This window comes from Lonchura striata, chromosome 5 (assembly GCF_050655825.1).
Source record: "Lonchura striata isolate lonStrDom1 chromosome 5, ASM5065582v1, whole genome shotgun sequence".
Classification (NCBI taxonomy): domain Eukaryota; kingdom Metazoa; phylum Chordata; class Aves; order Passeriformes; family Estrildidae; genus Lonchura; species Lonchura striata.
In genome coordinates this window covers 39904066-39930621 of record NC_140707.1, presented here as the reverse complement: position 1 = coordinate 39930621, position 26556 = coordinate 39904066, and the positions used below count along the sequence as shown (strand labels likewise).

Genomic DNA, 26556 nt, shown 5'->3' with positions numbered 1-26556 from the left:
TATTACATACACTCAGCTGCCCCTGAAATATGTGATACCTCTTGGACTGCAGCAACTCTAAGATGAAGATTCACCTTTCCCATGTTTTCGTCTACATTAGAAGATAATGGAAATTCACATTTCATGCATAAGTTCCCCTCCCACTCCCTACCATCTTCCCTGAGGGCATAACAGAGCAGTGCCAGAGATAATGTAAATCAGATAACTTAAACTCTCCCATCCAAGGTTTGAATCATAACACAGCCATCTCTCTAAAAATTATTTCATATTATTATAATGCAGATCTTAGAGATGTTTATAGTGAATCTGTTTTTAGGGAAATATTCTCCTCTGCTGAAGAGTGTCTTTTTAATGTCCTTGGTATAGTTTTGAAGTGTTATATTTCTTCCTGCACTTCTAGGCTCTGTTATTTTGTTTTCGCCATCTATTTAATTTCCATGTGCAGTGTAATAATTTCCTAAATATCTTCTTTACACATCTCTTCGTTTTGGTAAACTTCACCTCTTAATTCAGTGGGAATCTACTCTTTGCACAGATCTGTTGTTCAGAGGTGCCTATAATCCAAAAAGATGTCCAGGTTACCTGGATTAAAAATACATTTTTATGGTAGATTCCAAGGAACTAATTTTCTTTTCTTTCTCTTTCTTCACAAAATTCCTTTTTTTGCACCTTTCAAACTCACTGAAAGAAATACACCATTGTATTTCTAAAGGCCTTCATCATTCTTCAGCATCTATTGACTTTGATTGTCCCTCTTTTTTCAGCTGTAGACATATCTGGGTCCATATGGTGCAGATTCAGAGCTAAATTTCATCCCAGATCTAGGAGTTTAGCCCCTTTTGGGGAGAACTACCTCAAATTAAACATTGGGTAAGAGCTAGGAAGAGGAGAAGCACACAAGTAGAAATAGTCCATAAACCAAAGCATATAGCTATATGTATTTATAGAAGCATATGATGGCTGAATGTTGATAAAACAGTGTAGTGAATCTGGCAGATGAGGCAATTTTTTGTATTCCAGCAGCAGTAAAAGTTTGTTTAACAGTGTTCAACCTATACTTCCTTATGAAAAGAATGCCCTGAACACATTACTATGATGCCTTCAATCAATGTGGCTAAAAATATTTAGGAAGGAGAAATTAATTTTCCTTTTTTTTCATGTTCTTATAATTTATAATCAGTTTCTCTTTACTCAGCCAGCTTCTCCTTTGCTGAGCAGATCCATGTAAATGTCAACAAGGGAACAGGAAAACTCATGTGAAAAGTTCTTAGAAGAACTTAAGAAAAACCTCAGGATGTACTACTCAAGTTGTGTTCTTGTGGAAACTGACATTTTTTTCAGAAACTATCAGTCCTGAAAATGTCACATGAGGTGCTCCAGCCCATGGTAGCAAATACTGTTTTGCTCAGTTCTAATCAAATGCTGAGGTTATGTCATTTCTGTGGCTTAGGGCAGGTTCAGATATGTTTTGAAGTTGACTATAGCACCTCAGAGAAGGTGCTCTAAGCACTTTTTTCCCCACAAATTTATGTTTGGATGTCTTGGTTAGTGCATCAGACATGCTTTTCTAACCAGAACTTATTTCTTTAACAGACTTCCTTTCAAGTCTTTCCAGAAATATCTTCATGTCTCTGCCTATTTATTTTGAATTTTGTTGATGCTTCTTTTAGCCAGACCTTCTTGGGCTGTTAAAACAAAATTTAAGGCCTGGATTGACTGTTTAAAATCTGAATTTCTGGGGGAAACAGCATATATTATAGCACCCAATGCAATATTTGTGAGCTCTTAGTCTTGAGGAAAAAGACTTTTTGAGAATTTAGGAAGTGGGGATTAGAGGGAGGAAAAAAAAAGTTCTGCCAGCAGAGATATACTTTCTGAAATAGGAAGGTAATGAGAGAACCTTATGGAAGATTTAGAAATGGGGGTTCATAAGAGCTGGAAGACCTCACCAGGGGATTAACCTGGCTGTACCAAGATGAAAGATCAGTTATGGCATGTTGTAGCTGACATCTTGTTTTCTATGAAGAGAGACTGAGAGGGTTGAGGTTCAGAAGACACCTTCTAGCACCTTCCAGTCCCTGAAGCCAGCCTACAAGAGAGCTGGAGAGGGACTTTTTACAAAAGCATGTAGTGACAGGATAAGGGAAGAGCTTTGCACTGAAGAGAGTAGGTTTGGGTTAGGTATGAGGAAAAAATTCTTTACTGGAGTGGTCAGGCACTGGACAGGTTGCCCTGAGAAGCTGTGATTGCCTCGTCATTGGACATGTTCAAGACTAGGTTGGATGGAACTTAGAGCAACCTGGTCTAGTGGAAGCTGTCCCTACCCATAGCAGGGGGGTTGGAATAAGATGTTCTTTAAGGTCCCTTCCAATCCAAACCATGGTATGATTCTGAGTAACTATATGTGTCTTTTTACTAGTTGCTGCAGTTTCTTTAAGGCTGTTATTTTTATTCTTTCAGAAATCACAGCACCCACCCTTTGGATTAAGCACTTGGTCATCAAAGATTCCAAAATGAACAACTCAAATATAAGGAATTCAGGTAACATTTCATCTGAAAAAAAATATTATTTTAACTGTAGCTCCTCACCATCTGTTCTTGTTTCGTTCTTTCTTCATAGGGTTTCATTCTTTCTGCTAGGGTTATTTGCAGCCCAGGCTATAAAGTAATTTCAGATAAGGTCCTTTTTTGTGGCTAAAGGACCATAATCAATGTGTTTGATTATCATGATAGTCCTTTGATTATCATAATAAAAGGATGTTTGTTTCCACAAACCATAACTGAGGAATCTCTTAATTTCTTAATCTGTTAATTCATTTTAGTCATCTGTCACCTTTATCCTGTTTGCTGTTCAGCATGGATATATGAACTAAGGCATTTGGCTGAAAGATCTGGGCTGTCATTTTGGCCTAAGCCGTTGCAAAAAATGCAAAACAAGGCTTCTTTGCTAGTGTATTCAAGATTCTTCTCTGCAAGGAATATTTTTCGATAGAGAAATTAGCAGATTATTTCACAACTAAAGGTCGTTTAATTGTGTGTGAGCCTAAGAAAATGTTGAGATTGCTTTGTGGGTAGTGGAGTGGATGAGGGAAGACCAAAGCCTAAAAAACAGCAAAGAAGAGATCATTAACATGAATGGGAAAAGGGAAAGCAGAAGACTTGAAGTCAGAGTGTAAAACTTGAGACTGGAGATGCAGGTGAAATGGTGGAGTCATTGAAATGAGAAGAAACTGGAGAATCTGAAGAGGAAGGTTAGGGATTCTTAGTAAGAATGGTTTCTGTCTGATATTTTTACTGAGGTGGGAGAAATTAGAAAATTAAGGGGAATATAAGAGAACAACATTGCTTTAAGAAGCCATGGGTTTACTTTAAGATTTGAATAGGAGATGCTACTATTACATATATTTTATGAAATGTACATACCTAGAATGGCTGTTGGAATAATTCCAGTCACCTAAACAGATAAATTGTTATATCTCGAAGTGCCTCACCATCTGGTGTTTCTGGATTAGCTAGAGAGTATTCATGACAATTCCTTTAACCTTCCTCTGCCACTTCCAAGCTTCAGGGTGAAATCAGTGCTAGGTTGGGTGAAACTCTCTTGCTGCAGAATGAAGAGCTCTTGGCAGAAGAACAGCCAGCATTGCCCAGACCACAGTTGAACAAGTTTTTTGAGCTTCACCTCACAGCTGTTTTTGTAGCAGGGTGGTCTGTGTAGCATCTGCCAGCGGGAGTCATCCAGAAGCTTCAGATGATGTGTGAGTATCAGCATCCTCTTTAAGGATGTCTTTCAGGGGAGAACAAACACAGCTTCTGGTTTTTGTCAGCTGCTGGGACAACCAGCAGCTGACAGTACAATTGAAGGTGACAGTGTAATATTAAAATCCTTTGTGATGGGTCCTACCTATCTTGGAGACCAACTTTCTTTCTAATACAGAAAACATCATAGCAGTAATGGAAAGAGGAGTGAGTGCTAAGAGGTTGCAAATGGACTTGGGAGCAGGAGGGTCTGTCTTCCACCCTTTCTTGGCCTGACAGAGCCAAAGTAGGCTGGCTTTCATGTTATAAAGGCAGTCACTTTGATTGTTCAGTCAGGAAGCTGCCTGATGTGAACTGGAATTTTGTCTGCAGAAGTGTTCCTTGTGTGACTTTGCTTTTGCTCACTTTTTTCAATTGTTTCTCTTGTCAGTTCTATTACTCAAATAAAATTATTGTGAGTGCATGATACAAATGAAAAATAAATGATCTTGTGGAAGATTCAAGAGCTCTGTAAAAGGTGGTTTATACAGCAAGCTAAAAGGAGATGTGGTTCATCTGAATCAGCCTTACTGATCACCCTGATGCTTGCTTGCTGTAGGGTCTTGTTAAAAGACTGGATTGCCAACTTTTATCCCCATATTTCCCTACTGGGCCATGCAGATACACAGCCATTACAGTTTCTCACAAATTATTACGAAATAATACCGCCTAGAGCTATGGTTTAGGTGGTATAAAGCGTGGGCTACTTCAGCCTTTTTCTTTCCAATAGTGAAGCGTAGTCACCTTGTTTGGTATCTTTCATTCTTTTCATCCCTTGTAATATATGTTAAAGGCAATGTACAGTAGGTAGGATCAAACTGCAGAGAACTGTGGGGGGGGATAATTATAATTTAGAATCATGTTTCTTCAAGTGTCTTTGAGTCTATCTTGGCTGCAGATGATGAAACAGCTGTCATGATATGGGCATGCGAAACTGGGGGATGTTTTTAATTGCCTTTGGCCCAACTTGAAATGCTAATGCTTAGCACATTTCCATTTTTTAAAATTTAGTTTTAAAGGGTTAGGATAAGTTTTGCTACCACAAGATTTGGATTCTTCAGTTTGTTGTTGCCTCAGCTGTATTGTTTATCCAAGCTTACACTTACAGTCTTGGAGCAGATATAGCCTTGTATGCTTTTGCAGCAGTTTAATGGGATCACTGAAATTGGAAGTGAGAAAAAGTAAAGACCTGGTACGTCATCTAATCTACTGCCTTAGGGCTAGTGAATGTTTATACTGTAAGGAGAACAGCATTTTCTACTGTACCATAAATGCCTTAGATAATAAAGATTTTATTTCTTCCCAAAGGAAGTTGAGAGCTCTGCTCTCTGAATTCAATCTCAGATTTTTTTTTCCTTTTTGTAATATCCAGCCTAACTCATCTTTTACTTCCTATTCCTTGGAGTTTGTAAAGTCAAACACTTAGTTCTGATCTCTCTTCTCCCTGTGGTGATTATATGGCCCTGTCCTTTTCAAATGCTGCTGTCAGAGGATGTGTGCTGTTCTCTAATCAGCACTGACACTGGACATCTTAGAAAGCAAGCACCATTGCTATGTCAGCCATGAGGAGAATTTCAGAATTGCTGTATGGAGTCAAATAGACTCTTTAATTTGCTGTCATTGTCTCTGGTCAGTGTTAGGTGAACCACCCACCAGGCAGCTGAGCATTGCAGAGCTGGTGGCACCCCATGTAATATATGCTGCCTGTCTCCTGTAAGGACTGCATTTGAAATCTGAGTATTCCATCTTCTGTTTAGTGTTGACAAACAGAAGAAGTTCTTCTGAAACTGATCTCTTTTTTTTGAAGCACTTATGTTTTGTTTGGCATGTGTAAATCCTAATTAAGCTAGGGATCAGGAAAAGCAGAATGACTCCAGCCTGGTGATTAGAGCACTTGACTGAGAATCTATATGTCTCCAGGCATTTTGCCAGTGAGTTTTTCTATGCTCGGTAAAAGAGCATTGCTAGGAGGGATTGCTAGTGCTGTTACCCCAGCCCACCTTAAAGGATTAAATGGTACCCTTTTCTCAGTAGAGTGAGATGCAGGTTCAAACCTTCTCAGCTAGAGGCAGAAACCAAAATATGAACCTCTGGACTGTTGCACAGCAGAAACATTGTTTTTCTACACATAAAAATGAAATTTTTTGTCTGTATGAGTCTTGCAAGTGCCCATTTTTTCTGTTTGGGGCAAGTAAGTGGTCTAGATCAATACAACATTATTACGACAAGATGACAAAGATATTTTTTACTCCTTCTCCATTTTCCCAAACATGCACATCCACATGTGCAGGCACATGGATACCTTAAGCTAGCTAAGACAGTTACCTAGCACTGCTGTGTATGATGAGTTGTTTTTAACACTGCCAGAGCAGGAGGTGATTCAGGTGGGGTTCTTGCAATGGCTGTTCTCTAATCAGCATGGCTAGCAGCTGTCTTTTCATTCTACTTTTACTGTTTCAGCCTCTTCCCTTCAGCCCAACCTATTTCAGCCTGAAACAGTCCAAGTGATTATTTTCTCTTAAGTTCTTGATCTAGGGAAGCATTTGATAATGTTTTCCACTTCCAAGAAATCTAATGGCTGCTTATTTAGGAGCAGCCCATCTCCACTAAGGAATCCAGGGATTTTCCTCACTTCCAGAGTTGGGTTATCTCCAAATTCATTTGTGCTACTTAGTGATTTGGTTTTAGCTAGCAAGAGTTTCCAGCCTGTATCCAGCTTACCGTGACAACCTTTAAGAAAACCACAGAATGATGTAATGAGCCTCTGCATGGAAAAATAAACAGCTCTGGAGAAACCAGCAGTAGCAGCCTCAAGTAAATATTCTTCAGTCACTGGGGTTTTGAAAATGACGTTATTTGAAAGGAAGAATGAGTAATATATTAAGGTTAGCAGCTGAAGACAGGTTTCTGTGTGCTGTGCCTAGTTCAGAAAAAAAAAAAAAAAAGACCCATAGCTGTTTGTTTCAAAATCTTACTTGGTGAATGGGGGCTAATTCCATGTGGCCTATTCTGTTCAGCTCTGGCACTCGGGCATCGTGCTGGCATCTCATGATGGCATTCCAGTGACAGATCTTTTTCCTGTCCGGAGCTCTTAGTGGACAGAGTGTAACTGAATGAGCATTGAAAACAAGAATGGTGGTATTCACATTTCTTTTTCTTAATTGAGTCAGCTTGAAACCCAAAGTTTAGGGCTTTTCAAAGGGGGAAACAACTTGAAAAATTCACATCTGTATATATTCCCCCCTCCACCTGAAAGGGAGTCTCTTAATTCTAGGGTGCACTTTGTCTCCAGAGAACTGCACAGTGAAGTGGGATGTGATTATATCAAGTGTTATTACCAGGACCTGAGTTCTTTGGTTTGTCTGTGTTCCTTAAGGGGTCTTTTTTCCCACTTGCAGGGAAAAAAAAGATTTAAAAACATCCATGGCACCCTCAAAAACATTCTCTCTAGTGCTCAGTTAGGAATTTACACCATTTTCCTGCATGCCCTTCTTATTGATCAGGGGTAGTAACTGCCCCAAGGGTTAATGTACTCATGGGTATGTTGCCTTATCCATATGGAGGGTTTCTGCGATCACGTGCATTAAAAAGGAGTCTGCTTGAGACCATATTGCAAATCTGTGTAGTTCCTCTTATCAGGTGAGATGAACATGTAATGAGACAGAGCTTGAGAAGGAAGCTGTTTTCAAGGATGCTTTTTTTGGGGTACCCCAAAAATAACCAAGGTTAGACAAGAGTTTAATTTGTTATTAGGACTTTCCTTTTCAGAAGTGAGGATAAACAGAAATAGCCTGAATGCCTATATTATTTTCTGGAGTGGGGAGACCTTGCACCTGTCTGTTGAATGTACAGTTATCTGGAGTTGGAGCAAATTTCTTCATGCCTTGGAAATGTGGAACACTACAGAGAACAGGTAGCCACAGGTAGATTCAGATGAGGTTCTTGAAAAAGAAAACAGTGTTATTAATGGGGGTAATTCCACACCTGTCTTTACCCTACCTTCTCAGCCTTATTCCTTAGGTGTCTTGTCCTACTCTTGGTGCACAGCACTTTCCACCTTGTTATTCAAAGACATGAGACCATGGACTTCTGCTTCTTCTGCCGCTTTTTTCCTATTTTCCACTATTACCAAACTAGTTGTGTTAGTTTGAAACTGACTCAGAGTCTCTCTCAATGCCAGTTCTGTTAATGTTACTGTCCAAATGTCTAATACAGGACTGTAGGCTCTTCCCCAAGATCTGTGACTGGTTATGTTAGTCAGGATACTGAAGAAAGGAGATAGCTATTACTTTGTCAGGAAAGTAGGTTGGTTTTAAAGGGGCTGTAGTCAGGAATAATTGTGCTTTAGGGATGTCTGAATAAGATGTTATGGTGGCATTTGAGTTGGAAAACTTTGGTGCCTAGGGATGACATTCTAATGCTGACTCCTTGGTAAACATTTTTGTGCTTCTGTCTTCTCTGGGCATAACACCTGGGATTAGTTAAAGGCTTTTGAATTTCTCCCTAGCTGAAAAGGAAAAAAGTGTCATTGATGGTGTCAAGAACAAGAGTTCATGGGAGGGAACCAATGTGTCAGAAAGCTTTTGTCTTTTCTACTATCCTCTTCTAATGTATCCTTCTTTGTCCTGTTCCTGCATCTTGAGCCAGTACCCTCCAACACAGTGCTCCTCTAAGCTATCAAAACTATTGGGCTAAAAGTCTGTGACTCTTGTCCCATCTGCCACAACTATTTATCTTCAGACCACTGTATTAGTCCTTCCAGCCCTTCTTTTGGTGAGATTTGTTTTGGTTTTGTTTTGAATTAATTTGGCTTGATACCAAATAAAGCAATTTCAACAGAAGCTCCTGTTGAGTATGAAATGAGTACTTACTAATTCCATTACATTTTCACAACAAATATATATGCTGTTATTTGCTGAGTTCCTGTTTCCTTGCAAACCAAAATGCGATGTTTCTTCCCTACTTATTATCCATCCCTTCCCTCTGGCTCCATCTGTGGTGCAGGCATCCTTTCCTGTCTTGGCTGCTACTTGGGAGGCCTCTGTCTCTTCTTACCTTCTGGAAGTTCTGAGAAGGATGATATGTGTGATGCCCAAGGGTGATTCTCCCACAGTCTCAGTGTGACAGGTGTGTGTGGCGAAGAAGGGAGTATGTAGGAGAGAGCAGAAGCAGGGGGAATGGAAGAATCTAGGACCAGGACCCTTCCCAGACAACCAGCAAACAAAGTCATAAATAACATGCCATTGGGGACCAGTTAATCTGCTCTATGAAAAGGTGCAAAGTATACAAGTGGGAAAAATAACATTGTATAATAATCAGCATGCAACCATAGGTGTTAAACCATATGCAGCTAGGCAAATAAATGAAGCTCCCCCTGAGAGCTGTGCGATAAATCATTCCCAAAGAATTCAGTCACTCCCCCCTCCTTATCCCCCAAAGAAAGAAAATAAATTACTTTAGATGTGGAGTCATAACTACTACTCTGCAGCTGCCAGTTAAGGCAATTGGACAAGGAGCAGTAGAAGGGGCAAAGATATAAGAAGCTGGGGTAAAAGGGGAAATAGAAAACAGCACTGCTTTTAAAACCACTGGGGATTTGGTGGGGAAGGGAAAGGAAATAAGCTCCAGCACCAGGCATTACCTGAACATACAGACACAAACTGAGAGTGGTCAACTTTGTGGAGTTTGTTTTGCTTTTTAGCAGAAGCCCTTCAGATTGAAGGGGCTGCATTGATTTGCTGAAGTAATTCCTTAGCAGCACAGTCTCCTTGCTGTTTGTAATAGCAGCATTCAGCAGAGGCTCATTTGTGCATCTGCACTTCAAACATCCATTTGAATGTATGTTGATGCCTGCAGAAAGGCTGCACATTGACTCACCTTCCCACCTCTCTTGAAATTGTCCTGTCAAATTCACCACATTTCAGAGGTACCACAATTAAGGAGGGGCTGTTTCAAAGTAACTGTCATTACTAGCTCCCAGATAACCTCTGGAAAATGTTTAGACCTAGGCAGGTTTCTCCTGAAATCAAAAGCCCTGGTGGGGCTTATAAGTGACAAGTGAAGAAAAAAAAGGATTCAAAACACAGGTCAGCGTATCCCTATGAGCATCTGCTGCCCACAGAGTTGTCCAAGAAGGCCATGAATATTGCCTAGTTCAGCATAAGGCTGTGAAGGAGAAGAGCTGCATTCCAGAGGTTTGGAAACCCCTACCCCTCCATGGGAGTGTGTGTTGGTCATCCATCTCATGATGCTGATGAAGTGGGAGCAGTTTCTCTGTCCCATGGCTGATGTCTGAATCCTGTGTTACATCACTGAACTTCCAAAGCCTGGATATTCTACGCAGAGGCAGCTGACTCTAGGTAAATATCCAAAAGTGGCTGCTAGCTTCCTGTCAGAGGCAATTCCCTCTGCCTCTTTGTAAAATGCGAAGTACTATGGGAAAAAACTGCTCTGCCACTTTGTGAAAAGGCTCATCACACTATAAACCTGCCTCTCTTGCCTTCTGTTCCTCACCAGGAGTAGCATTAAATATACCGTTGCTGTAGGTAGGAAGACCAGTCTGAACCACTTTTTACCTGCCTGTGACAGTTTTCAAAGACTTTCTGTTTGGTGTCCTATAATTGCAGGGTAACAATACTGTAAAAATAGTGTGCTTCTAGCTGTAAGAGGTAGGCAAGCTCTCCAATAATTGCTGTACTAGTTGTTCCAAGGACTATTAAAAACAGGTGTGGAAGTGAAAAAAGTTTCCCAATAATGCTAAGGCTCCAGTGGAAACACCTACTTTTTTGTTTTATTGAACAGAATTCCTCAGTGTGGACAGAGTGCAGTGAAAAAGGAGTTTAGGGAAAATGCATGTGTTCAGAGACAGGTGGCTTATGTCAAAGCTAGGTACGCCACAAGCTCACAGTGCTTAGAAACTATGTGAAATGGAAAAGAGGCATTAGGGAAGAAGAAACACAGACTGCGTAGCTTTGTCTCAAAATGACAAGGGCAGTGTCTCAGGTTGAAAGATTTTTCTACTGCTGAGGAACCATCCTGATGTCAAGAAGTGAAGAGGCTGCATTTTGGTGCCAAACTTTCTCTGCTCAGACTATGGAAGCTGTTGTCATTGTGAAGGTACTGCACAGGTATAGCCATCATAAAGGATATGGAGGCCAGGTGCATTAGAGGGGATCAGACCCCAAAATCTTAAACCAGATCAAATATCTTCAAGATTTTAGTATGTGTTTAGCAAAAAGGTTGCCTCAATCACTGAGGATTTGCTGGACCTTCTCAGCCTGTGTGAGGAGAGCAAAAAAGACCTGAAGACATTCACATGGTTTTCTCTCCTTGTTTTAACCCAGGGTCATACCCCAAAAATAGCAGCTCTCACACATGTAACCTTTTCCTAATCTGGCAACAGAGATCCCACTGCCTCTTCCAATGAGTGAACAGTTAATCACCAGGGCTTTTTAATATCAAACCTAAATATCCTTTCTCCAAGTAAACTGTCTGCTACTTGACCTACTCATGGGGAAGGAAAAAAATTATCTATGGCTATCTTTTTTTTTTCTTATAGAACAGCTTTTATGTCTCAGAAGACTGAATGTCATCCCTAGACTAAACAAATTGGATTCTTTCAGCCTTTTCTCATAGATCAAGTTTCGTAGACCTTTGCCGGTTGCCCGTGCTCTCTCACACCCTCTTGCCAGTCCTCCTGTCCCTCAAAGTGCAGTGTCCAGTGCTTGTACACATTTAAGGATCACCACTACATAGTGCCCGTTCATTTTGTGAAGTCCCCATCATTACATTTCATGGCTGGATTTACCTGTTTTGATTCTTTTTGTTGATGTTTGCAATGTCATAACTTTTATTGTGCAGACTTTTTTTGTGGTCCACCTAAGCTGCTGACCATTTTTTCCAAGTCTCACTGTCTCACCAGTAATTTCCTCCTCATGCACTGGATTTCTCCTTGCTGGTTGTTATGGTTTGTACTTGTAAGTTGTGATTACACTGATTTGAAACCATTTATCAGTGTAACTTTGAATTCTTTCTTGAAGTTGTCTGTAAATTGGATGCTCTGTTCCATTGGCCAGAGTGGTCATTTGATTTGATACAAGTTTCATGAGAGCTTTTAAAATAGGGAACTTCTGAGACCTCTTGTCTTGGAGAGCATCTTTTTCTTAACCTGCTGTGTTAGGTAGCTATCTTGTAGTAATTGTATCTAGCTTGCATTTTCCTCATTTGGTTACAAGAATGACACAAGATATGCTCTAATGAACCATTACTTATTCAGAGCTTTAATGCATTGTATATGAACATGAAAATATTCTCAGGTTTTTTTTCAGGATGATGTACCACAGCCATAAAAAAAACATTGTTCTTTTTCTGCCATCCTTCAGCTAGTCTGGCTATAGCTCTAGGACTGTGTGACTGACTGCTTGTGAGATGGGATGGTATAAGGAGTCCAAGGCCTGCCTGAAAAGCAGTTCAGTCACAATTGCAAGGACAGGTAGCTTTCAACAGACAGGTTTCAAGATGTGCAAGTGTGGATCTTTATTCCAGTGTGAGTTGGGAACCCTCTGGAATACACTCTTTTCTTAGCTGGGTAGGACACAATGCCCACAGGTTCTGAAAAAGGAGCATAAGTTGCGCATCAGAAAGTCCCTCACTAAGTTTGCTCTAATCCATGAGATGGTGCTTCCTTCAGCCAGTCCTCCTTATTGCTTGCTACAGGGTAGATATTGAATAGGCTTCTCATCATATAACACAGCTGGGAATGCAATGCAGCCTCATCTCCTGGAGCAGAAGGAAAATGGCAGGGGAAGCATGTGTTCCTGGATAGCTGAAGTTTAATGAGCCACTTGGAATAATGCATTTTTGAAAATTATAACCCACCTGTTAAACATTTGCATTGTTCAGCACTGGAACATGTAGTACCATCTGCTTCCTCTGTAACCTATGCCTTGAGAAATGAAATGGAGTGAGTACCAAGGCAAAGCAAAGGCTGCTCAGCTGGTACAGTGTGGGAACACCTGCAAGGTTTGTTTTTCTTTTTACCTCCAGTTAGCCAGAAAACTCTGGAGGGACCATGATCCCAGACAGAACAGGGTGGAGTGGCTATCAGTACTGATGACTAACAGAGGTGTGGAGAGATTTATGCTATCCCCATGAGCCGTATTTGCTCAGCTGTTATTGTGCTCCCAGTAAACACAGAAGGGGTTGTTTCTCTTCCTCCACCCACAGCCCTGCTCAGGGGACAGGCAATAAGGGCCTATTTACTGCATTGCTTTGCTGCTCCCACCAGCACTTGTGCATGTGCCTACTTAAGGATTTTCAAATGCTCTTTCCCCTTCGAGGAGGGAAGGATGCAGGTTTGGGCTGCTGAGGTAACCTGTGCTGAACTTACTTTCTGCCCACAGCTTTTGCAAGCTGCCTGCTGGGATGAGGTACCTGTTCTCCTGGAATGGACCTGGGTCCTGTTCACATTACAGCTTCCTTAAACAATGTAAAAGCAGCTTTAAGCTGATGTACATGCTATGGTAAAATAACCAGTTCAAAGCTCTTGTTCTCTGCCACAGCAGTGTAAAGACACATAAGAAATTGATGCTGTCTGAATTAAGCTCCCCTGTGACACAGGCAAACACTTTTCCTCACTGAAAGGAAAACTGAGGCACAAAGACACTTAATCCTCATGTTTGGGTTGGCACAGGAGGTCTGTAGGAACTTGGCACTAAATATCCATGCTGCTCCCCTTTGTTCCATGCTGCACTAATGTCTCACTGAAAGGAAAGTTGGGAGTTGAACAAAGAAAATTTGGGGGAGATGTGCTTGAGGTTTTTTTTAAAATGGTTTTTAGAAATGAGGTCCCTGTTGCAGCACTAACAATGGGGATTGGTCAAGAATTCCTCTTCTAAAAGACCTTTTCCTCTCCTTGTGATGAATGCTTGTTCATTAAAGCTAAAGCTTTTTGTGGGAATTCCATGGGAAAAGTTTTGCTGGTCCAGACAGAATTTCTGGTCAAAAGAAATGAGGGAGAGAGAGAGAAAGAGAAGGAAATCTGTCCTGCCTGGTACAGCCTGTAGCTCTGGGGTTAGGCTGTTCACATGGGTTCATTTGGGCTAGGCAGAAGCATAGAGGGAGGTTAGACCCTGTCTTTTGCCTGATTTGGAAGAAAGAATCCTGTCTATTAAGGGTGTAGGAATGTCTCCAAGGTGGTTGGTTTTGGTGCCACAGTCTGCCTCTTCTTTTAATGAGAAAAGATTTGGGTGCAGGAGACTAAAGTTCAAAAAATAATTTACTGTGGTTGGATGGCAGATGTTCCCTATGTCCCACCATAATCATGCACACCATCTTCACAGCCATGGTGGATGATACTTGGTGCCTTGGCTCTGGTGGCAATGACAGTTGTTCCATGTCAGGAGAGCAGCTGGGGAAGCTGCCCATCCCCAGTGGCTGCACACAGCCCTGAAAGGTGAGTTTGAGAATTGTTAAGCACAAGCCTTTGGCTAGATGCTACTAGACACCCTCTCTTCTCAGCTGTGTGGGGTAAACAAGCACCCCACCTCTTTAATAACCATACAGTTTATTACACAGTCAGACAAGTCCCTTACTTTATCCGTAATTTTTATTTTTATTGTGCGGGCATGAAATGTATGTTTGAATGTGTGTACTTAAGGGACTGGGAATGAGAGACCAGGTATTCCTCAGAAGGCCATTACTAGGGTAAAATTGTTGCATAAATAATGTGCAACTGCAGATGTCCATGCCCTGTTTTCCTGCCATAGCTCATGGCTTCAGAGACACTACTTTAAAAATATATTTTAATGAGTGTCAGAAGCACTCAAGAGTAAGAAGGAACAGTTAGCATTTTAGAGCTGAACACTTGAGGTAAAATGGGCATTTCTGCCAATGACACTTCTCTTTGACTCTTTATATATGTTCCCTATTTTTTTTTTTCTGTAATTTAGTTTTTTGTAATCTAGATTTGCTGTCTCACAAAGGTTTCACTCCCCCGCAGCAGCAAGTTGGAGAATGTTACTTGGTTTCTTTGCTGATGGCCAAGTCAAAGCAGAGGTGGCAAAAAACAGTGGAATGTGACAGTGCCTTTAAAATAAATAATTAAATGGGTATAATATTATTATTTGTTCTAGGAAGACTGTGTCCCATTGACTTGCTGTCTTAAATGTTCTTTCTCTAAGAAAAGTTTAGTTTACGCAAAGAAGGAAAACCTTTCCTTCTGTGCCTGCAACTCCCATTAACAGGGAATAGGCTTTTAAGTACCCTGCATGTATAATAAATATATGCTGGTTTCTAAGATGACAGCTAAATTTCATAGCTGGCATTAAACTTTCTAGCTTTGCCATAGGCTTTCACTATTCTCCATTAATCTGGCCTTGGCAACAACAGCTAAGTTTCCAGTAAGCAGTTTGACTGGAACAGGAGGACTTCAGTGTCCTGGAGCTGGGATAGCATTTGATGATCCCTTTGTTACCCATGAGACAATCTTTCAGGGTGACACTGCATGCAGTTCATGCCAAGTCCCAGACTAGGGAAGCTGATTGTGTGGATTTCCCAGCTGATTTTGCTGGCTTTTGAATACCCAACTGGTAATATTAATGTTTATTTTTTAAGGGAATTAAGTGTTGCTAGAGTGGTAGCCTGGAGGAAAGAGTCCCTTCAGGAACTAGTGCTTGTTAATACATTCTATTTAGTAGACAGATGTCACTGAAGGAAATTTCCACAAGGCTGTTGTCAGAGTCAATGTGTTTGCCATTCTGATCTCCTCCAGCTCAGGGAAGGCATGGTGGATCTGGAAGGGGTTCAGAGGAGAACTGTGCCACATGGGACTCTTCAGCATGTAAATGAGACAAAGTAGAAATCTGTAAAGCAGGGAGGAACTTCCATAGCAGCTACTTCTAGATGTAGATTAGAACTGAGTAAAGTATGAGCTCCCTGACACTTCGGCTGTACCACCGTCGTTGCTAATGATGGGCTACTCAATGCTGGAGACAGAGTCTGCATCATTGCATCTATCTGATATCAACTCAACAAAGCCTCTAAGATTTGTTTCACTCAGCCTTTAAACAGCCTTCAAACAGAAACAACTGCCAGTTAGTTTGGTATTCTGGTAATAAATGTGACTATTCAGTCCCACAAATTTCTGTTAATGTGCAGAGAATTTTTTCCATTTTTTATGCCATAGCACAAATGTGTAAATATGTGTATTTATTCAGTGCAATTTACATACCTAACTGCAAATATATGTAAAATGACATACTAATTCATTAAATAATTTTTTTTCTCTTGATTTCAATAAAAGTTAAAACAAAGAAATAATTTCTTTTTTCTATCTCATGCTTTACTTTTTTCAGAGTAATTTTACTGAGAGTTTTGCAAGACTCAAAGGACTTGAGAAATCTTGGTTTGACTCTGTGCACTCAGGAAGCTTTTGGGATTTAGATAGAAAAATTCCTGGAATGTAGTTCTCTTTAGCAGAAGTTTTTCTTCCTTTTGCTTGTAATATAATGATGATAGAGAATTTTGCCCCTGCTTTTTTGCTTACCCCAAGCTGCCTGAGTGATTTGCCTCACCTGATGGCCAAGAGGTGAATTGCTGTCAGCAGACTGTGGGTAAGTGGGGCCCTTTGATGTCAGTGGTTTGTTAGGGAGCTGGCAGGCCTCTGGCTCAGTGGCTTCTCTGACCACGTACATCTTGGGAACAGTCTTCTTTTTCTTTATTAGTTTTTTCTTTTTCCTTTTTCTTCAGATGTGAAATCTGTTAGCAAAGTGAAGTCAGCTTAAATATCAGCTGAGGCTTGAGTTCCCTTTCAGTTTTTGTTGACTTTATCCCCTCCTGCTTCTTCCTGGTCAAGTTTCTCTCTGCTTGAGTCAGACTTACCAACAGTTAATTCTGTGTTTCTGTTGTATGGGTTTGTATGTGGCAAAGTTCAGGTGCCCTTCACATTCCTGGCCTTGGCAGTGATCTGAAAAGCTGAGGAGAGTGAGACTTTTTGGGGTCTCTGAGACTCTTTCAGTTGCTACAGTTCAATTAGAAACCAGTAAAAATGCTTCTGGTACTCAGGCATGCTGTACTCGCGTGATGCTGTGCAGAGCTGCTGGAGTTTCTTGTTGTATCTGCTGTTACCAAGCTGTAAATTGGCACCCCTTCTGTTCCCCAAATATGGAACAAAACTTACTCTCTCTACAGCATAATTTATCACCAAAATACAAGGTATAACTATGGTATACCAACAGGCAGGCAAATACATGGAACTTGAGCATGTATTAGTTGTGTGCTGAGCCAGTCATAGAAGCAGGATGCTGAGGTTATGCCATGTCTGCTGGCTGATGATACAAACATCTACAGATTTGGAATGAACTTATGGTGTCATTGCTGGTCAGTGAAAGCATTTTGTGTATTGAAGGCTTGAGGTGGCTCTTGGCTGTGGCAAGGAATTGCAGGTCTTATGGCCTATTTATTAAAAAAAAAATTAAAACCACAGTAAACTGCAGGGGAGAGGGAGACTAGAGAAAAAAGAGGACAGCTTTTTTCCTGCTTCTGTTTTTCATCACTCTCCTAAGGATAAAAGTTAGGAGTTAGATTGTTGTCTTTTGTTACCCTAGACTTAGATGTGTTTTCAGCTGTCTGACTGCTTTCTTTTCCTCACTGTGATACTTTCAGTAATTTACAAAATGGAATTTTTTTTTAATGCAAAAGGCCAGAATACCTGGAGAGTTATAATTGAGAACTGCTGGCTGTTGAGCCAAATAAGTCTTATCATTGTGCTTCTCTTTGCTTCTCTTCCCCCTTAGGTGGCTGGTCCATGTGAGAGGCTGCAGCCTGGCTCTGTCCATGCACCCTACACTCCTTTGAGGGCTCTGTGTGCCAGGCTGGCTGCAGAAGCCACTTCCAGGCTTCTTCCTGTTCTTTGGTGTATGCCACTACTGTTCTCTTTGACAAAACCTCTGGAAATGGCCTCTCCTGTGTAATAGTTTCTTAAGGGACAGGGCCTTACCATCTGCTCAGTAGAAAGCAGTGTTGAGTGCCCTTTGTTTTCCAGGTGAGGACAACAGTGGAGAGTGCTGGAGAGGTGATGGCAGTGAGGGTTGAGTGGGATATCCCATTCTGTTCCTTGCTGAGGTGTGTGCAGACAGTGTCTGCACTGGATAAAGCTGTGTTAAAACATAACCTGCTCCTCTTGGGATTATGTTGGAGAGGTGGTATTGAGAGGAAGGAGTGTTTTGCCGTCTGGAGAAAGAGACAGAGGGGCAGGGCAGGGTGTTTGCGTCCTTTGATTAACTGGAAAATACAAGTCACAGTTTAGGATCGCTCAGCTTGCAAAAACAATCTGGGAAATGCTTACCTCATGGCTGAATTAATAGTGAATTATTTTAACCTGACGGTTCATTTCCAAAAGCCAAGTGATCAAGAAGAGTTTCTGGCATCCTGAGCATCTGACAGTCAATGTCTTTAATCCATAATCTTGTTGTGTCACAGCTAAATGTAGGAGAAAGTTCTCAACCCAGAAGTCCTTCAGTCCCTGAGGTTGTAGACAGACTGATGTTTGATGAGAAGGAAACAGACACAACGGACTCCTGATGTGAAGGATACCCATATCCCACAGACCTGAGGAAAGTGATCTTGATTTGTTTCTTTTTCCACCCCCTCCAACCTCCCTTCTGTCTTCCAGAAAAAGTTCACTCCTGTGACCAGGAGAGGCAGAGTGCCTTGGAGGAGGCCAGGCAGAACCCCCGGGAAGGTATCGTCATCCCCGAGTGCGCTCCTGGAGGGCTTTACAAACCAGTGCAATGCCACCAGTCAACTGGCTACTGCTGGTGTGTCCTGGTGGACACAGGACGTCCCCTGCCTGGTACTTCCACACGGTAAGAGCTATAGGCAGACCTGGGAAGGTGCCTGGCTGGAGAAGATGAGATATTAAAAATACTACTGCATATGAAAGCAGTTCCTCACTCCAGACCAGTCAGCTCTACACTGCTTTTCCTAGAACAAGCAATGCTGAATGTGATGTTCCCCATTGAGTGTTACTATGCAGCTCCCTCTCTATAGGAGTTGGTGGACATTAACTACTGTTGTACTTTTCTCTGTGTTAAGTATTCATACAAAGAAGCCTTTTTTTCTTCTGGCTTGCTTTTGTGAGGTAGAAGGAATGGGGGCTTTGCTTAGGAGTATAGATTATGGGCATGAGCAGTGAAAAGACAAGTGTCTTTGTTGCATTATCATCTGCTTTATGTTTCCATGTTGCAGCCACTTGAATCCTCACCAGTAGGGAATTAGAATGCTTATTGTGCATGGGTAGCTTTTAAACCAGAGATAGAGAGTGACTGAAAAAAAAAAAAATCTATCTTGGAACTACCTGAGGAATCTTTTCTCACTTGGAGTTTGGAAACAAATTATGGGTCTGGCAAATTGTAAAAACAGGCCACTAAGAGCTGGGACTTAAACTTGGCTAGATACAGTGATTCTGCAAAGCATGGACAGCTTTGAAAATAAGTCTCAGCCTATGCCCACAAGAATTGGAAGAGGGCCCTGTGCTGTTTGTGGCTTTCAGTTGATAGCTGGTACTGGACTTCAAAGTATGTTCTTCCTTCTCTTTCCACTTCTGTTGCTGTTGCTGACTGTCCATAAACAGTCAGATGCTTGAGAGTAGTGTTTGTTCTGAAGGTTTATTGGTTTCCCCTGCAGTAAAGCAGACAAGGCACAAGCCATTAACCCTGAGATTAGCTTAGCTGGCCAAAGCATAGTGCTAATAATGGCCTGATTGTGGATTTGATCCCTATATGGGCCACTCACTTAAGAGTTGGACTTGATGATCTTTGCTGGTCCCTTCCAGCTGAGAATAGTCTGTGATTAGTGTCTCTGTGATGACACTAAAGTTATGTTACATAGTTTAGCTTCTGCTATTCTCCTTTTTCAGGTATGAGACCCCAGTTTGTGAAAGCGATGCCAGATCGAAGAGCATAGAGATTGATGATCCCTTCAAGGACAGAGAACTTCCAGGTTAGAGGAACAAGATCCTGTCTCTGCCTTCTCACCTTGGGACTCTTAAGAGGCTAAGAATATCGTTGAGGAGATAGGGGATTTTCCTCACAGTGCATGCTTTACCATGGGGTTTATTCTGTGTTTTTTTTTAAGATCACCTCCAGTTTCAGCAATGAACTGGAAAAGGCTGGGTGTGTCCTGGGTGTGTTTATTGCCTCTGCCCTTTGAAAACATTTCTGGGATTAGAATTTTCTGGAGAGAAACCAGGATGCTTGGAGATACCCTGGGGGAAGAATGGGCTCAACATTGAATGTTCCTTAAAACCTGACCAGGACAAGATCCTTTCTGTTTAGCGGGGCTTTTCAGCAGCTTGATGCTCCCTGAGTCACAAAAGAGGACACAACTGCCAATTGTCAGTGAACTGATTTGCTCCCTTACACTGACTGCATGGACCAGGCAGGACCTCACGGTGTACTAAGGTCCCTTACCTAAGGAGTCCTCACTTAGCTGGACATTATTCCTCATTTTCTGCCTGGGTTAGATCTGCCTTGTGTGTCTCCTATTTGTTGTTGTTGTCCTGCTGGCTCCTGACTTCAGAACCCACACCTTTCTGCTTAGAAACTGCCTTTAGCAGAGCTCTCTTTATGCAGCTCCTCGTTCTCATGAGTCATGTAAAAATTTCCTATTGCCTCCCTTTCACATTCAAAGGAAATCAACCAATTGGTTCAAATATTATGTTGTGGGTAGGGGGAGGGAAGCCAGATAAATTGATTACATTAAGTCTCATTTCCTTAGGAAATCACACTAAAACAGAATAACCCTTGATTCCCCATCCCTCACTCCAATTGCTTTACCACCTATCTTTGCACTTCTTCTCTGCCTCTTCAGAAATCCTCTGTAAAAATCCTTTGCAGTTTGGCTTTTTCTTTGAGACTATTTCTGATCTCAAGAAGATAGACTGGTTTTGTTTCTCTTCTCCTTTCCCTTCTCCACTGAAGCTAGACAAGGGGACAGGAACTGCTTGATGCAGAAGAGGACACAGGATGCTCTGTAGTTTAGCAGTCTGGTCCCAATATCAAACTCCAGGAGAGCTGCCCTCTCAACTCAAGCCAGTTTTCTGTGCCTGTGTAAACTTCAAGCTCTGTTTGGCTGCACTTGCTGGTATGATTGTTGCCCAGAGGAGTTTTGAATGCCCCATCCCTGGAAGTGCTCAAGGCCAGGTTGGATGGGATCCTGAGCAACCTGATCTAGTGAATGGCATCCCTATCCCTAGCAGGAGGGTTGAAACTAGATGATCTTTAAAGTCCCTTTTAACCCTAGCCACATTCTCTGATTCTGTGATTCCTATCACTGAAAGTACTCTACTCCTGTCTTTGGAGAGATGGGGAGACAGAAGATCTGATGCTGGTTTGTCTGCCTGAGAAATACTGTGCTGCATGACCTTCTTACTCAATCTTGAGGTTTGTTTGATTAGTTGCTCTTGTATGCAAAAATTTACTGATGAGCCAGAACTGCAGGGGGTGAGCAAGAATGTTTCTTTTTATTTTTTTTCCTGCTCTCATTTCTTAGCAGAACTGAATGTCAAGAAAAATTCCTGCTTTAATTTGAGACTGATTGCATAATTTGCACTTAGTTCTCTCAGGGGGACCCCTTACATTATTCCTCTTGTAGAGGTTTGCCTATTCTTTAGTCTCTCAGTGCTGCAGGCTGTGCGCTTCTTGGCCTGTATGAAGAGACCCTGCAGAGGCCCTGGTGGGAAAGACATAAGTTCAGATCCTTGCACACCTACACATACTCTCGTCACAACCTGTCATGACTGTGGCCAAAAGTAAAAAAGAAAGAAGGAAGGAAAATGTTGCTTATACATAGCAAATGGCAAACTGCTAATTCCTGCAGATGGTGAGATGCTGGGAGCCCAGGGAGATGACTTCTAGCAAATACTTTTTCAGCCTTTACTGCCTCAACAAAAAGCTCCTTTAAGTGAGTGGTCTACTCTGGCTGCAATAGCAGCTTACTCATTACAATGCTGACATTTTCTGGACCATATGCCAAATGACTGCTGAGGGGTGTGCATGTGTGCAGTGTACATAATACTGAGACAGGCTAGGGACTGTTGGTTAGCTATTGCAGAGGACAGAGCCTGTAATACCACAAAGCAGGGACTTTTGTCAGATCAGTTTGCAAGCTGCTTTCAGCTGTCAAGGGTTTACAGTTAAGTTTCCGGTCCTCTGTTTGTGGTACATGTTCTTCTTTGCTTGTTCAAGAAAAGCAGAAAGTGTTGACATTGCTCTGTGTTGCTGTGGGAGGCTGTTTGCTGACATCTGCTGCCCTAATCAGCTGAATAATTGGTAGTGCATGGTGGTTTGGGGAAAGAGGTGAAGGATGTAGTGATGGCTTCTCTGTCACATCAAGAGAAGACAATTGGACAGCAGGTGATGGGTTTTGGACAACAGTTTTCATGATAATGTATTGAAGTTAAGCATGCCTGTTCTTGGTTCATTGTTCCTTAGCTTGCTCCAGGCTAGAACAGTTATCACAGTGTTCATGGGGTAGTAAATTAAGCTTACTTTAAGCAGCAAGGGAGCAGCATAGATTGCCTTTTAAAGGTGAGGAGATGGAGAGTTTAATTATAACAGGCTGGCACTGTTTTAGGATAGAAGGCTGTCAGTCTGTGGTTGTGATGGTGGAGAGCTAGACAGCCTCAGCACTAAGTAATGGAAATGGTTATCAAGCTCATCTTCAACCCACTTTGTCCTGCTTAAGCCAGCAGTGACTGGAGGTGACTACCACATACCAACTCAGTTTGACGTATTTCCTATGTAGAGCGATCATGCGAAGAATGAGTTATTGTGGTAGGCGCTGGCAGGCAATGCTTTCTGTGCCTGAAGAGGAGAGTGCAAGCAGCAGACCTTGCTTTGTGCTCTGGGACACTTTAATCTGTCAATTAGGGCCTCAGAACAGCCACATTTGCCTCAGAAGATGATCCAGGAGGTAATGAATTGTTTTGTAAACTTCTCTGCAAGTGTCGCCATGGGAACTCCCGTCTGCCAGGCATTTCCAGCGCATCCCTGCGGTTTTGCTGGTAGAGAGCTGGGTGAGACCATAAAGCTAACCACACAGTCCTCCTGCCAGATATTGTTGATGACCCTGCATGTGCCTGGACAAAAGCTGCAGGACAAATTGCCACACAGAAAACCTACTGAGAGATTCTTTTGCCTTTCCTTAGGGACTGTGTTGATGGTTGCTGCTGTCTTAAAAACAAAGGAGGTTCTGACTGATCTTTGCTGAACTGGGGTAGGAGACTAAGCCTGTGTGTTCTTGCATTAAACCTTCTATTTTCTTTCTGCAGGCTGCCCAGAAGGGAAGAAAGTTGAATTTATTACCAGCTTACTTGATGCTCTGACTACGGACATGGTACAGGCTATTAACTCAGCAGCACCTACTGGGGGTGGGAGGTGAGTCCAGAAAGCACGGCTGAATGCCACCCAGGTGGCTGCAGAGGTTGGTGTGCCCCTGAAATGGGGGCAGGTAGGAAAGGTATTGCTCTGAGTGATTTGGGTTCCTCTGGGTTGCTGGGGGAGGATCTAAGGCTGCTTTGTACTGTCATCCTAAGCTCCTTGCCTCCTCCCGCCCCTCCTCCCTGGCAGCTGCTCCACCATAAAGGTTAGTATAGCCCATTTGAAGTGTGAAATGAGAGCACAGTGGGAGGAAGTGGCTTGTTCTTTTGTCCCTTGGTGCATGAAAAGACCTAATAAAATGCAAATGGATTGAAGGAGACCGTGTGGCCTAGTGGCTACCACAGCAAGTGAAGAATGTGAACCAAATTCTTGGCAGGAGCAGTGCTGTGGCTTTGCTGTGAGGCTGCAGCCAGCCTGCCAATGAGGAGCTGTTTTTCATGGCCCTCCCCTCTGACCAGCTGCGTGTCCATCCCTTTTGGAAGGAGCAACAGGTCAGGCCTGTTGCAGGAGGTGGGCAGAAGTCTGTGTTCCTGGGGAACTGGACGAAAGTTGAGGCTGTGTCTCCCCCTCCTGCTTGATAACAGCAGATCCCTGCAGCGCTGCCTCGGGACAGACCATTGCGAACGAGCCATGATGGATTTAAAAAGTGCTACACTGCCTCAGCTAGGCAAGGCTTCCGTGGTTCTGGATTTGCCTGACTATAAAAGGAGTCAGTGCTGGGGCAACTTGCAGGGGTGGCACAATGACTGATGTGCCAGGGGTCTGGAGATGGAAGTGCCTCTATGCACATAGTTACTTCTATAGGTATTCCTCCAATGTGTTGACAGTAATGTTGATCCCGTGCTTTCCTCTTTCATAATGGAGAAGGAATCAGTGCCATCTTTTAACTACTCAAGACTGTTCAAGGTCCTGGGTGGTGTGGCTGTGTCCCTTGGCTTCAGTATGTACTACTAGTGAATTCATGTGGTTTTAACTTCACATTTAGACCTTACAAATCAGGCCAGTGACTTGTATGTGTGCCTGCATGCTGAATGTTTTGTAACCCGTTGAATTAGTGCTGTATGCCTAGCATGTCTGTATTCATATAAACAGGGTGAAAAATGCCCCAGGGATGGGAAATACATCGTTCTCTCCCAGACTTAAGCATTCCAATGTCAATTCTGTCTAATTTGCATGGTTCAAATGCAGCGGGTAGGGGTGGTGGGAAGCCCTGGAGAGTATTTGATATTTATTTGGCATCTTTGGCACTGGGACTGAAACACAGCCAATGTAATCATCACTCTTAAAATAAAGCTTAATATAAACCAATGTTGTAGAGACCAGAGATGTATGCCCCCACTGCGCTTCTATAAACCAGCAGGCTTGCTTCCTAATGTTCCCCAAGCTTTGTGTATTTCTCAGCTTTCAATAGAGGCCTTTCTGGTGGAATTTTTCACTGCCCAGCTCTTCACACAGTCATCACATTGATTTATTTTCCACTCCAATGTCAGCAGCCCAGTTGCAAGGGGAAAATTAAATCTTTTAGCAGGCTGTCCTTGGTAAGGCAAAAGACTGCTACCACCCAAATACTCTACCTGCCCACAGCCATGATTAAATTCAGATAACTGCTCTGGTTTAATTTTCCATGTGCTTCAGCTAGACGAAGCATGTACCTGAAAGAACATGTGTCAAGCTCTTCCAGCCCAACAGGCCGTGATGGGACCATTTTTATTTTTTAAAAAAGTAATTTCAGGGAATTTTTTATATTTATATAAAAATTTTATCAGTACATATTTTATATGGGTTTGTTGAGTTGGGAAGCTGTCTCTGTGCAGTGAATCCTGCTTTCCAAGAGTCTCAAGGTGAGGAATATCCTGAGTTCTCTCTTCAGGAATTTGCTTCTAATGGTGTGAACAGGTGTATTCTTTGCTGGGTAAAAAATGGCTGGGCCCAGAGAGTGGCTGGTGACTAGTCACAAGTGGTGTTCCCCTGTATTGGAGCCAGCCCTGTTTAATATAATCTTCAACAGCCTGGACAAGGGGATTGAGTGCCCCTTATCCCACCATGGTGTGTGGGAGCGTTGACGTGCAGAAGGGCGAGAGGGATCTGGACAGGCTGGATGGATGGGCCAAGGCCATTGTATGAGGTTCAGTAAAGGCAAGTGCCAGGTCCTGCACTTGGGTCACAGCAGCCCCAGGCAGTGCTTTAGGCTGAGGGATGAGTGACTGGAAAGCTGCCTTGAAGGAAAGGACCTGAGAGAGCTGGTCTGCAGCAGCTGAACATGAGCCAGAGTGTGCTCAGGCAGCCAGTACATACAGGCACACAGTATGCATCTTGAGTATCAATATTCAAATAAAGGACCAAAGGAAGAGAAGAGCCTTTCCAAAGTGTCCAGGACTAAAAAAGCTTAACAGTGAGACTTAAGGAGCTCAGACTTCATTAGGGTATTGAAAGAAAAAAAAAAAAAAAAAGGGTTGGAAGTTAATTTTGTAAAATCTGAGTATCTCTACAGAGACAAAGGCTCTGCAGGCTCTTTAAGTCTAGCAGGGAAGAACATGATTAACTGAATATAAACAAACTTGTGATCAAAATTTCTTTAAAGTGAGGGCAGTTCTAAGCCAGAGTGAAGTCATGAGGGACATGACTGATTCCACCTCTCTAAGGCTTTCATCTTAGGCCTGATGCATTTCAGAAGGACTTGCTTTAGTCAAACCTGAGTTATGGTCCCAAGAATAATTGGATTCACGTTCTGTGAATATGATATACAGGAAATCAGATTAGATTATCCTGCTGCCTTCAGTCTGAATCTGGATATGTGAGTGAAAACTTCTGTGTTTGCTGTCTTTGCAATTAATACCCATGTTAGCTTTTTTTTTTTTTTTTTGGAGGGAGGGATGATGAGGGAGAAGTATGGGGAGAAATTAGAGATTGGTATTTGAAAAACTACATAGAGCTGTGTTAAATTGCCCCCAAAAACAATGTAGTAGCAGAAATGTGAGGCAGTAGCTTGGATTCTTGGCAGGCCATGTAAGCAAAACCTGATAAGACTTTTTTTTTAAACTGGGCATGCTTAAAACAACCTTGTAATTCCTTATAGGTCTTGTCTTGTTTAAGGAAGTTCAAAGCTATTGACTTTAATTGAGTTACTCTTGCTTTACAATAATGTAAATAGTGTAAATGAGATGAAAATTTCCCTTCTTCATGGCCCTGGTTTATATTACAGCATAATAGCCAAATAGATTTCATTTATAGTTTTGAAACAGAAAATCTCTGGTAAAATTCATTCTTAATTTTAAGTTTAAGTAACAAGACACATCTTGTTACAAGACACATCTTGTTA

The 26556-nt window shown here is 42.1% G+C and overlaps 1 protein-coding gene across 10 annotated transcripts in view; it reads left to right on the top strand.

Moving 5' to 3' along the window:
* The window catches only part of SMOC1 (SPARC related modular calcium binding 1), a 136616-nt gene that overhangs the window by 91080 nt on the left and 18980 nt on the right, over positions 1–26556 (top strand). For 7 of the 10 annotated variants that reach the window (XM_085582015.1, XM_085582014.1, XM_085582012.1 and 4 more), the window contains 4 exons: positions 2461–2541; positions 18470–18662; positions 19715–19797; positions 23129–23234. In XM_085582015.1, the coding sequence (XP_085438141.1) occupies positions 2461–2541; positions 18470–18662; positions 19715–19797; positions 23129–23234 (463 nt within the window). The remainder of the gene's footprint in view (positions 1–2460; positions 2542–18469; positions 18663–19714; positions 19798–23128; positions 23235–26556) is intronic. The other 3 variants (XM_085582017.1, XM_085582016.1, XM_085582013.1) reach the window with 1 other exon arrangement.